Below are 12,860 nucleotides of genomic sequence, written 5' to 3'. Positions count from 1 at the left end.
GGACACAGTCAACTATTGAAAAGGCATGGGAACTGCGGACAAAACAGGAAAGGACACGGTGCGACAGGGAATGGGTGGGGATGACTTTCTAAGTGTTTTCCATTTACTTCATTAATCACATGAAACAGGCAGACACACAGAAAGGAGCTCACTGCAGTGTCTGACCGAAAACATAGTGGACCTTTCCATGTTGTCAAATGTTTAACTGCAAGTCAGTGAAGAAAAACAGGAACAACATCACTGCTACTGGATTCATGTTGAAGAAGTATGGAGGTAAGTGAAATGAAGCATTGAGAATGTCATTTAACATGAGAGGCATGACCTGAAGTCCAGTAAAGTTGACAGACTGTGAAAAACATCTTAATGAGGAGTGTGGGACAAATCCGTCACACTGTGAACATTGTCTCTGTCTCTTTGCTGACGTATTGCATTTCTTTGTATCTGTATTCTAAGAATCTGTATTTTAAGTGCTAGTTTTCTACAAATTGTTGGGTGTTAATGATAGGAAATTTGAAATACACTGAAAACTATCATCTGAGCCGTATATTTTATGATTAAAATGTGCATAAAAGAATGACAGAAATTCTTAATACATTTTTTTATAGGCATGAGTTTACTGGAGTGTTAAATGTTTTTTTTCAAATTTCATGTTTCATTCTCTAAGAATTTTGTGTAAAACAAAAGATGGTTTGGTCCACAAATATTTGCAAGGCAGGAAGTTGGATATCAGGATGTTTTAGCTTCCCCCCCTTTTCCGCAGCTCAAAACAATAGCTGCTAAACAGCACAGCAACAATGTCTGATTAAGAACCACCCTCTATTGGATATGTTTTTACAGGAACTACAAATACAATCATGAAAAAGAGAAGAAATGTGTTATAATATTTAATAAAAAACAAACAAAAAAAAACTAAAATATCTCAAACAAGATCTAGAGTTGATGATTTACTTGCAATTTAAATGATTTAAATGCATCCACCCCCATGTTCCTGCAGGATTTCAGCCTGGTGAGATGTGACAGCCTGGATGCTGGCTCAGGGTATGACAGGGAGATGATTGACCAAATGAACTTTGACCCCGAGGGCTCTGACCCCACTGTGAGCAGGGAGCCTTCACCAGCAGAACTGGCTCAGTGTGAGGCTGAGGTGGGCACACTGCTCAGCATCATCGCTGAACTGAACAAGAAGATGGGGTCATTAAAGGCACCGAGGTAACATCACTGAAATATCAAATTACATTCATAAAAAATGGCTTTTCATTCTGATTAAAATGTTTGTGGGGCCATGATTATCGCACAATCCTACATATCTACATATTGTCTTTACAATAACCACCATATTCAACATATAGCTAGTCTAAACATAAACTATGAGCTTTACTATCCAGAAAAATAAACTATAAAACATTTTTTTAATAAAAATAAAAATTAATTTTAAAATAAAAAACTACGTTAAAAATAGAATAATAATTTTGCTCTCTATCAGCATATATAAGATTGTGAGACAGGCATAAAGAACTGTCAATATAAGTGCATTAGTGAAATTATATGCAATATCAGCAGCTGGATTATCATAATGTTCATCTTTACATTTATGTATTTACTGCAATATGCATGTTCTTTATTTATTGATTGTGATGTTTGCAGCACCACTGAGTCCTTAAATAATACCTGTATGGGGACAGTAAAGTGTTAAGTTGTATGGTCTTGTATCGTTTCATAAAGATTTCTACTCTTCTGCAGTGACCCAGGGGACCTGAGAGCATCAGCACCATCCAGACCTTTGGTTCCTGACCTTCTGTCTCACAGGCTGGTCAGACAAAGCCCAGAGAGACAAACCACCTCTGTTGCCACATCTAAGGTTCAACTGACTGACCAAGGTGGGTACTAACACTGCATGTCAAATATTCCACTTTGTCCAAGATGACTGACTGCACTTCTACTTTTAATCCTTTAGGGGGCAGTGGTGTAGTCTGGACAAAACTGCAGAAGGTCTTAACATCAGTGGAGGACTCCATCAGCTGTAGAAGGACCTGGGCTGCTCCCATCACAGCCTCTGACCTGGACAAACACAGAGAGCATCTGAGAGCAGCCCATGAGAGCTGGTTTAAATCCACTCAGGTGCCAACACATACACATACGTTTCATTTTTTGTTATTAAAATTAACTAGCCAAAAAAGACATTCATATTTAGTCATTGCTAGGTCAGCATGATGGACATTGGAAATGTTTAGGTTCCCTTTACACTCCCATCCACCTGTTTGGTAACACTGGCTCACTGGTTGCAGATACTGGAAGAGATGGAAAGAGAGTTGGGGATATCAGCCTTGCTAAAGGACCAGTATCAGGGAGAACCCCAGGACCTAGAGAAACATGACTATGCTCTCAGGAGCACCTTGTACAGTCACCAGGAGGAACTGGGCAGAGCACCAAACTCCAAGAGCCAAATGGAGGAAGAAAAGTACAAGGTGGGGGTTATTTTGGTGTCAGTGTTCTTAATAATAAATGCCAAAAACAGACATTCATTTCTAGAGGAAAAGATCATCCATCAAGGAGATATATGTTCTTGAGATGTTCTTGTTCATGGAGCTAAAGACAAGTTCACTATGACCAATCTGAGATTACTGTTCTGGTTGATTCTGTTTGTTCAGACTGAAATAAAGGCAAACCGCATTTGTCTTCTCTTTCAGCTGGTGGGTCTCCATAAGGCCTGGAGGTCAGGCAGTTGCTCGCCCTCCTACCGGCCCACTGCTGGAACTTTCAGTCCAGACGTGGGCTCTCCTCCTTTTCCTGGTTCTCCTTTACTCCACAGAAGAACAGCCAGGTTTTTAGCACCTCTGTCCACAGGTGGAGATGGATCTCCACTGGGCTCCGTAAACTCAGGCAGCCCTTGCCCCAGCCCCGTCAGCCCAGAGCCCGAGACCGAGCGGCTGAACAGGTGAGTCTGAAAGAGACCTGGGATGTTTAGGTCCACTTTGGGGCGTATTTGACTTTGTAACAAAGGGAAGAGTTTTTGATTTCTGTATATAGGTGAGGAACTTAAGAAGTAAGAGCAGCTTCAGGGTTTTAAAGGCTGTATTCAAATAACAGTGTTAGTAACCATAACAAGTGCTTTCACAAATAGCAGGTGAACTGGATTGTTAACTTATACATGCCTGCAGTTATTTTGGCAGAGTAGATCATACAAAAGATAAGTTATTCACCTAACATCTTCTAAAGTTTCTCACTGTGTTAGTACACTTCTCTAAATCTCACAAAGTTGATTAAAAAATCCCTTAAAAAAATGTCTTCCTTGAGCCTTAAGCTACATCCTCAGAAAATTGTATCCATATATGTCCTTTACTTCTTGAGTTATGTTGCTCACAGATGACCAAAAATCTCTTTGGCAGACACAATAAATTGCAAATAAAAATGAATTCACACTCCTTCCTTATCCTTTTAGGATTACAGGGAGAGTTTGAGCCAATCTCATCTGATATAGAGTGAAAGGCAGCCAGGGTACACTCAGGACAAATCACCATAGTGTTAACATACACAGATAAACAAACAACATTCACACTCACACCTTTGAGCAATTTCAGATCACTCAGGGCAGATGTAAAGTCGACATTGTTTATCTGTATTTCTTTGGAGAACATGCAGAAAGGCCCTTGGCCTGTGGACCTTTTTGCCATGTGACCTGCATAAAAATATGTCTTTATGACCTGGTAAATTTAAAGGAATATTACTGGAATAGGACACAGGACATGTACAAAGCCATAAACCAATGACTGGCTTTGGTTCAAGACAACCAGCATTTTTCCACAGCCACTTTATTAGTTGTATTACTCTTTTTCTGTATTTAGTCTCAATCCCTCCTTCCATGCAGGTACATCGAGAGGCTGAAGGCCAGAAATGAACGTCTGACTGCAGCTTTGGAGCGAAGGAAGGGAGAGTCAGACCAGATTAATATTACACTGCACAGACTCGAGTCTGACTGCTCTGCTCTGCAGATGGCTCTCAAAAACTGGTACACACACACACACACACACACATCAAAAACACCTGTCTGCACATACATGTACAGTATATGTGTATTGTTTCAATCATGTTTCAAAGCCATGAATGAGCAAAGGTCTGGTGAGGGCAAGCCAAAGACACAAACTGAACAAAATAAAGTGCTGATCAAACACAATTTGTTGAAGGTCTATATGTGCCTTTTGGTGCTTAGAGACACTGGGGAGACATGTAAGCCAAGGACATCTGTTTCTGATCAGCGACTAGGAAAAACCCTGAGGTCCAGACACTGGTGGTGATGGTTGTTTGTGACCTGATGAGACTGATGAAAGATGAAGAATGATGAAGACTTGCTGGGGATGGGGAGGTTGTGCACATATTGGAAGACAACCAGAGCATATGTATGTACTGTTTAGCTTCTAGGAGGCAACTCCTCTGGTTGCAAGAAGAATTGAGTTTAAATGGAAAACTAAAGGACAATAAGCCCACTTCCCCTTTTTGTATTTATAAAGTCAGTAAACATTTTCCTGAAAAGTGAATGGTCTCAACCTAAACTTGCAGGTCTTTTTTGTCACTTCTGTGAATTACTATATGTTCCATATGTGAGTGGACACCAGTGTGATTGACAGCTGTTATTGTCCTATTGGTGTCTGAATGCAGGTGACATTAGCTATTGTCAACACATGAGAAGGGTTTACCTGCAGTTGCAGCCACTCAAGAAAATCATGTACCTGGAAAAACATGCCCCACTAATTGTAACCCCTAACCTAACATTTTAGGTCCAGTGTCTTCTGAGACCTAATTGGCATGAAGTGGGCATGTTTTCACGTGGGATATGTTTTCCTAAGTGGCTGTGGCTACAGTTGGACTTACTGGTTCAACTGGTTCAGATGGTGATGACATGATCAAATGCCACAAGGATGTGCGTGACAACAGAGTGAGAGACATAAGGCAGAAAGAGACAACATATTTAAAAGGACAGCCACAATAAGACTGACTAGCTAGTTAGGTACTTGCAGCGCTACTGGGCAGATGAGACCAGCTGATGATCAGCTGATTGTGGTGCTGACACCCTGGGAAGAGACAGTGACAGTGCACAAGAAGATGAATTTATGCTTGAGTCGACACATTCTCTTTTCTTTGTGGTTATGATGGACAGTGAGGAGTGTGAAGAGGCCTACAGCGAGCTCCTGTCACTCTATGAGGCCAAGAAGCAGCAGAGCTTTCCTCTGCCGACAGACCCAACAGGTGCGCACATAGCACCTTTTTAATACTATCAAAACGCACTCACACACATATACATATATGCCACAGGTCTAAATGTCATCCACTCGTGTTTTTCCTCTCATCAGAGGCAGCTGGAGACAAGGAGCAGCCTGACAGTCCATCGTCACAGCACAGAGATATGAGAAATGAAGAGCTGTCTACCTCCTTCTCAACAGCAGGGGCCACAGAGGAGACAAAAGCAGGGCAGAGGTGATGGATTTTATGTGCTGTTACACGATTAAGCATCATAACAGGTGCAGCTAGATAAAAAAGGTAGAATAAGTCCTTGAAATGTTTCCTTATTTCATTTAGATGGTTTCTTTTTTACAACATAATGTATGTAAATTGTTTTCCTGGACCCCATTTATTTTCAAAATATGTATAACCCCGCAGAACATCTGAGCCGGTGAACCAAGAGGATGTTCTCCGTCAGCAAATTGAGAGCCTGAAGAGAGACCGGGCAGCCATTTGTCTTCCTAAACCAAGTCCAGAAGTGGAGAGCAATCTCAGCCCTGAGATGGGTCACCCGGCTGGCTCGAGAGGAGGACATGTGACTAAAGATAATGTCAGACCTCTTGATGCCAAGAAAGAGAAGGCTTCCCCTTTCTATGAACTCATTTCAGTCAGGGTAGGAGCTCAGCTGTGTTCATGGCCTGTACGTGTCTATATTTGTGTATAGTGAAAGGTCAAAATCCAGCCATGAGCAGAAAACATTTAAAGTGGGTAAAAAACTTAGCAGGAAGGACACAATGACAGATAGGTGAACTTTGTCCTTAGGTTAATCGTCATACTGTAAGTTGCATCATCTTTACTTTATTGTTAAATCAGCAAAGCAAAAATCCCCATACTGTTTATCTTCATGTTAGCAGGATTATTCAGCAACAACTTAACACAAAAAGAGATTTATTAATTAATTTAATAATTATTATTAAAAAAAACAGTACTGTGTATAGTGGACAGTGAGTGCTGTAGGTCATAAGCTGATTATATGTTAAAAATACCTTAAAAGTCAGGCAATGGGTTGAAATATTCAGTATACTTATATAATTTTAATCTTTAAAGCGCTTTCTCTCACACACACACAAGCTATTTGCACGAGTCAGGTCTATTAGGATTAGGAGGAAAGGTGCTTCTTGGGTGTTTTCAGCCAAGGAATGGGACAGTGACATCACACTTCAACACTTTCTGAAAGGACGATGCGAGGTCCAGCCTTTCACTGCCATCTCACCATCTTGTTTCCCTAGTGTTGCTGTTATGCATGTGCAATGAGGGAATGTCGCTAAAACACAGCTATACGGTGAAAAACAGAGAATAGTATGGAGCTGTTGTGTACAAATTTAACATCTTCAAAGTGTAGATTTTTTTTACATTTCTACGATTGACATTTCTTTGTATACAGCTTTACCTACTGCTGTTTATGCTTTCAAAGTTATACACTATGGTTTCTAATTGTTATAACTCAGGAGGAGATGTCAGATCTGCGCTCTCTAATCCGCCTTAAAGAGAAAGAGCTGAGGTGTTTGGAGTGGAGTTTAATGGCCCAGAAAGCCCAGGAAGCAGCTGGAGTTTTTGTCCCCGAAAGTCTCAGAGAGGAGCTGGAGGACTGTAAGACTGAACAACAGGTAGGACAGACTCGTACAGAGGCAACAGAGGCTTTTTTAAATTGATAAAATAATACAAAGTCAAGGTGAAATGGCCAATAGGGAACAGGACTTTGGTCTACTGTGACCGACCCGATTCAGATCTGGGTGTTTCTCATGGGAAATCACACATCTACCAAAGCAGAATCCCTTCAGGCCAAAATGGATATTTTGGTTCTACAAGGTCTTCAGCTGGGCTGTCCTGTCACCGCAGCACTGATTTCTTTTGCTCTACCCATCATTGTCATGATGAGAACTAAAACGCAGTTCTCTGTTCAGGTCACAGTCAACATGTTTAGCAATCTGGAAGCTTCAAGGTGAAAAAAGCTAAATTTCTCTCTCTCTCTCTCTCTCTCTCTCATATTTCAGAGGTTCTGTGAGACCACAGCTAAACCAGCTAGTGACGGAGACAGTGCAGAGGCACGGACCAGGCCCATTCTGAAAGAGCTGCAGGCCATCCTGCAAAGGTGAGATTTTCCGTCTGAAATCCTGTAAAACCACTTTATTAAACGTGTCCTCATTCTAAGAAGGGACACGGTGAGGATGTGCACAAACTAGATAGTGTAAAATACTAAACATATTCGATGTGTAGGTAAACTGATAATGTGTTGGTAAGTAAGACCCTGGATAAATCGCCACTCCATCGCAGGACCAACAGACAAACAACAAACATTCACTCTCACTCACTCCTATGATCAGTTTAGAGTGTCCGATTAACCTCTGCATGTTTTCGGACTGTGGGAGGAAACCGGAGAACCCGAGACAATCCACACGCACGAGAGAAGAACATGCAAACTCCACGGGTATCGTATACAATATTAAAACGTGGCAAAATCTGATGAAGATTTGAAACAGGTACCTGATGAATATATTCTGTGTTGTATGAATCCCTTCCACGTCTGTAGTCTGGTTTATGGAGACACAGTTGGGTTTTACCTGTTGCTTAGGAACCATATCAGCAGAAAGGCAGACCTTGCACATAAAATAGCCTCTTTCTTTCCACTTGGAGGTTCAGAGAGCATCCCCCCTCTTGTCTAATGAGTAATTCAGAATAAAGTACTACTGTGATAACACTCTTGGTCACACTTGTCTGAGGTCAGTGACACCATTACATAAATATTGTATTATCTGCCAGGAAATAGCTTCAATACCTCAAGAAAAAACAGTGCTCACAGTATGTTCCTGTTCTATCTGTTGTTGTTTTTTTATAGAGAACAAGTCCTGAAGAAGAGATTAGCCATAGTTCAGGACTCATTGAGCACAGCTCTCCCTGACAGTGCCTCACACAGAAGGAACAACAACGGAGAGTACATTGCGCGGCTCACTCAAGCTCACAGGTAAATAGTGTCTAGAAATGTCTCCCTCACTTTTTCTCTGCATCCAAACTGATTTGGATCACTTGCTTTTGTCCCACTGCTGCAGTAAAGCCTTGAGCTCATACCGGCAGATTCGCAGAAAGTACCGGGAGCATGTATGGAGGCTGGAGCAGAAAGTGGCAGCCATGACAGAGAGTTACCACAACCAGGGTGGAACAGCGAAAATGGCAGGAGAGGCCGTGGAGTGGAAGAGGGAGGAGACTGTACTGTGATTCTGTGACCCTTAGGTCAGAGAATCTATCATTTGAACGGCCAAATTTTATACACATCAACCACAGTGTGCATTTAAATGTATATCATTTTAAGCTTCCCCTCTGCACTGATGAATTATCTTTAATTCTCTTTAAATAGAAAAGGATATTAATTTGTAATGATTGGTTAAGGATTTAATCAATTAATCATTAACTAATCATTAGCTATTCATTGACCAATATTTCTAAATATGTAATAAATATTGATTCATACTGTCTGCATCTGCAAACAGGCCGCTCCAACATGGACACTCATTTAAGTAATATGGCACGTCAGGCTGGGACGCATGAGCAAAATTAGTCTTCTTCTTTTTCTTTTTTTTCAGGGAACATGGAAAATATGACGATGCCTAAAAGATTAGTTCATGTTAGTAAATTCTAAGGTCATGGTTAGCCATTAACCAATGATCAGTTAATGAGTTCATTATTAATTAATGATTAGTTAACCCATTTTCAGATACCTTATTGTGCTTTTACCTGCAGCTGTATGAGCAAACAAATATTTCATCTAACCACACAAAGCATTACGAAAAGTGAGTAGAACTGGGGTCTCGTCTGAGTGTAGACAGTCATCTGCCCACAGTTACATAAACTGTTTATAAATGGAGATGATTAAGTGTCATGGCAACTCTCCTTGGAAGAGAGCTTGTCCCCAGATGGCTCCAAGGGCTAAAAGCAGAATGGACAGGGATGTTAAAACAAGCTCAGGGTAACAGCTGAAATGAATCGTTAGAGCCGGTTAACATCTCTGATGATGAGTCCACTATACACAAACTAGGTAATTACACAGCATCAACAGTCTTTGCATTGCCACTGTATCTGTCAACGATGCCAGTGACACCTGGAGCTGTCAGTCGAGGCATTCATTGTATGTCTCTGGAGGAGCACATTTAGAGTATGTAGGGCAGAAGAACGTGGAACCACTATGAATTACCCCCCTCCCAACCCTCACAAGCAGTTGAACATGACTTGTTCAACATGACACACAGAACAAGATCCATTCCTTATTTCAGAGAAATGGTTGTCATGTAGTCATGAATGTGTAAGGCAGACTCATGGACTGAACCTGCTGAGAACCTCAGTGACTCACGTGTCCTTTTTCCCATACAAGCTGACTCAAAGCCTGTCCTAGCTGCCCGTGCTGAGTGAGAAGGGGGATGGGGCCAAAACAATGGCTGATGTGCACACAAAATGTTGGGCCAGTCCATTTGTCTGCTTTGCAATTTCACAGATATTACTATTTCACTCTTACTGCCTTTTTCGCTCTTTTAATGTTTCTTTAAGAGTTCTTCACCCAAATTATATTCATAAAATGTTCTCTTATTAGTATCGAGTATCTAGCGATGCAGACGGTTTGTCTACTTTTGAGCCCTTGGCTTCGTTACAGGTTGCATTCTGTGCAACTCAAGACTGTTTAATTCAAAGAAGTAGAAAATATACATCAGGGAGAGAAAAATTACGTACAACGTCGTATGAAAAAAAGAAACATATTTCATCCATCTTTTAGTCCTTAGTAGGTTTAACAGGGTGTTATATAGTCTGGTTAATTTGAACAATTTGTTTCCATCATCTTCAAGTTCACAATAGTTACTCCACAACATCTGAATAATGTTAGTTTGAATTCTTTTTAAGAAAATCATATTTATATTAAAAAAAGAAATCTGCCCTGTCCTGTAAAAAGTAGCGTGCAGATTTAACACATAGTTAAATCTTAAAAAAACAAACATCTGCAGATAATTTGGGTAAATCAACCCTATATCTTTCATTATATATATAATTTCCATCATCCCCCTCATCTGTTCTTCACATCTCGCTGTTGATACGTCAACTTCGCTGCTATTCCCCTGTCCCCTATTCTCTGTCCTCACTCATCTCTCAATCATATCTGTCCCCTCTCTCTCCCTCCTCCAGCCGACCCTGTGCCCTGACCTACTCGAGCCGGTCAGCTGCAGCTGTGACCAGTGGTCAGGAGGTTAAGGCAAAGGTTGAGTGTCACGCCCACAGGGTCACAACGATGCCTGGCTGTTGTGTTATCCCGTGAATGGAAGGTTGAGAGTGCCAGACGAGGTGGCGAGGCCCTGTCGCCCTGACTCTTGCCTGAGCTTGCCCTTTCCCGAGCAGAGGTCAGCGCAGAGGGCCTGTCCTCTGCACTGCCCCCATACCTCCAGGTCACAGTCGCTATTGTTGTAATAGCTGCCATTAGAGCAGATGATACAATTATTGTCCCATTTTGTGTTGCTTCTCTCTAAGGTCTGTGCTGAGCCTCAGAGTTCATCAAAGGTTTTCTTTTAGATGACATGACTGTTGTAACCTCAGGGTGACTCTTCAGTATCAAAGGGCACAAAACATCTAAGGTAAAATTAGACCAGGCAACAAGGAAAGAAATGTTGTTCTCCTAAATGCATTCAGTCACTTTCAATCACTGCATTTGTTCAGTGTTACAGCCTCAGTCTCACTTTAATTAAAACACTGATTTCACATTCCAATATGTAGCAAGTGCGATACAGAGGACTTCTATGTTTGGTTAGTTGTTTTTTATGACTTTAAACCATTTTTCCCAGGTTCACAATTGTAAAATGAAAATAGTAACCTTAACTTAAATATATAAATGGAGTGCAATAAATATTTTAGCAAAAGTATAACTCTGAGTGCTTTAAAAGCTCTGTGTTGAATTAACACCGCCTTAACTTAACCTTGACCCGACATGAAAGTGTAAAAGGTCTAATCTAATCTTTCTAAGTTTGTGCAGATACTGTATGTATGTGATAAAATGTCCATTGATATACCTGTACAGTTTTTAATGTGCTCAAATGACTAAGTCAGTTAAGCAAATTAAACAAAACGCATGGAAACTGAATGATAGTAGTTTTTGGTGGAAGTCTTAAAGACTCAAACAGTCTTTCCCCGCATGTAACTGCAAGTCTTCTGAGCTTTTTAGTGCCTGGGAAAACTACCCGAAGCATTATCATACAACGACAGAGGCTGTCAATCACTGTGGGGGTGGAAGGAATCACACACAAGCACAAGTGAGGGGGGGAGTGTGACCTAGGGGTTTTGGGTCAAGTCATTTATTCTCTGTGTCCGTTCCTCATTTTAATAAGATGTTCCTCTGTAAGCTGTATAAAGAGATCATAGCCTGTACCTTCATCCCTGTGCCCTTTCTTTCTGAAAGACATTAGCTCACCTGTCACAACCACTCCATATCCACTCTCATCTCCTCCTCCTCTTTATACTTGCCTCTGTTCTCTGCTCTGTGCTGCGGGAAGCGGACATGCTGACCTGCCGCCTCTCGCTTGAGCTCTCTGACCCCAGTCTGCCCGTGGAGAGGTCAGGATGATGGGGTGCTACTGGCATGAAGCAGTGCAAAAGAGATTTGACCTCAATTAAGCGGCTTATCACATCAGCTTTGTGCTCGCACCCACTCATATAATGACAGCAAACACCTCAAACCAACAGGACACCTCAACTTAACACTGTCAAACCTCACATTACATATTAATTACATATCATTGTTGTCTGGTGGTGAAACCGCACAAGTCCATGCTTAAGATCCCATTATGGGATTGCATGCTTGCTTGTCAATATTGAGACGTTTGAATGATGCCTGAAATTAATCCTGTTGGATCAATGTCACAGTGAGCATCATCTCAATTCTCAAGCTGGATTCACAGGTAAGCATTGTGTCAATGCCCGACACTGAACGTGCCTGAAGCTTGATGATAGGGAAGCTACTGAGGTTGGACAACTGCCCTTGTCCCATTATACAAGCACTAGTTGGGGCTAATTTTCATTCAATGAAGAGTGTCGGTCTCCATTCTGCTTGGGGGATAGCCTGTTAAATTTAGGTGGCTTTGACCTTAGACTGTCACACTGCTACATGGAAGACCTTAATAGTCCAGGAAGGGTTGCCACGTCCTATGATATTTTGCAGCGGAGCCCTGAGTATGATATCTTATTTCCTCCAGTTTTAAATGTGTCACGACTTCTCTGATCCAATGATGTGAGGACGAGGCCCCGGTACTTTCACTGAAGCAGAATGAGCTGGCGGGCTGGAAGGGAAGCAAATGCAAGGGAGTTAGATTGAGAGTTTGACATGGTATTCCGACAGGAGCTACTTCAATTCGAGCAGTTAAAGGATTTAGTAGGATACTATGGGAGTACATAGAAGAGTATCCAACATAGAGGACCAAAATGGGGTAATCATCTGACAAGAAACAAAAATATGTCAAATATCCACTTCTTTAAGCTGATCACCAAATGTGTCTCCTCATCTGAAAATGTCTAAAAATAGGTTTAACAGCACAGCATACATTTTGCCATGTTTCGTTGTTGCT

General features: G+C 41.4%; 1 protein-coding gene across 2 annotated transcripts; it reads left to right on the top strand.

The window, feature by feature from the left end:
• The first annotated feature begins 46 nt into the window (after positions 1-46).
• Positions 47-11,383, top strand: ushbp1 (Usher syndrome 1C binding protein 1). 2 transcript variants are annotated; one of them, XM_044044573.1, is made up of 15 exons: positions 47-273; positions 995-1,209; positions 1,741-1,877; positions 1,955-2,118; positions 2,286-2,465; positions 2,688-2,935; positions 3,866-4,006; positions 5,153-5,241; positions 5,346-5,469; positions 5,653-5,887; positions 6,723-6,881; positions 7,269-7,366; positions 8,111-8,236; positions 8,322-8,502; positions 10,438-11,383. In XM_044044573.1, the coding sequence occupies exons 1-14, from the start codon at positions 268-270 to the stop codon at positions 8,485-8,487; spliced, it is 2,088 nt and encodes a 695-aa protein (XP_043900508.1). In that variant the 5' UTR covers positions 47-267; the 3' UTR covers positions 8,488-8,502; positions 10,438-11,383. The 2 variants fall into 2 exon arrangements, with proteins under 2 accessions (XP_043900508.1, XP_043900507.1); XM_044044572.1 differs by having other exon boundaries at positions 8,322-11,383.
• Positions 11,384-12,860: the final 1,477 nt, after the last annotated feature.

Source organism: Solea senegalensis, linkage group LG14, assembly GCF_019176455.1.
Source record: "Solea senegalensis isolate Sse05_10M linkage group LG14, IFAPA_SoseM_1, whole genome shotgun sequence".
Lineage (NCBI taxonomy): Eukaryota > Metazoa > Chordata > Actinopteri > Pleuronectiformes > Soleidae > Solea > Solea senegalensis.
This window is presented reverse-complemented; position numbering and strand designations above follow the sequence as displayed.

Bases quoted from the DNA above. Each gene is read 5' to 3' on its own strand.
- ushbp1 (XM_044044573.1), top strand. The intron at 2,466-2,687 runs GTGGGGGTTATT...CTTCTCTTTCAG, and splicing joins TGGAGGAAGAAAAGTACAAG to CTGGTGGGTCTCCATAAGGC. The intron at 8,237-8,321 runs GTAAATAGTGTC...CCACTGCTGCAG, and splicing joins CGGCTCACTCAAGCTCACAG to TAAAGCCTTGAGCTCATACC.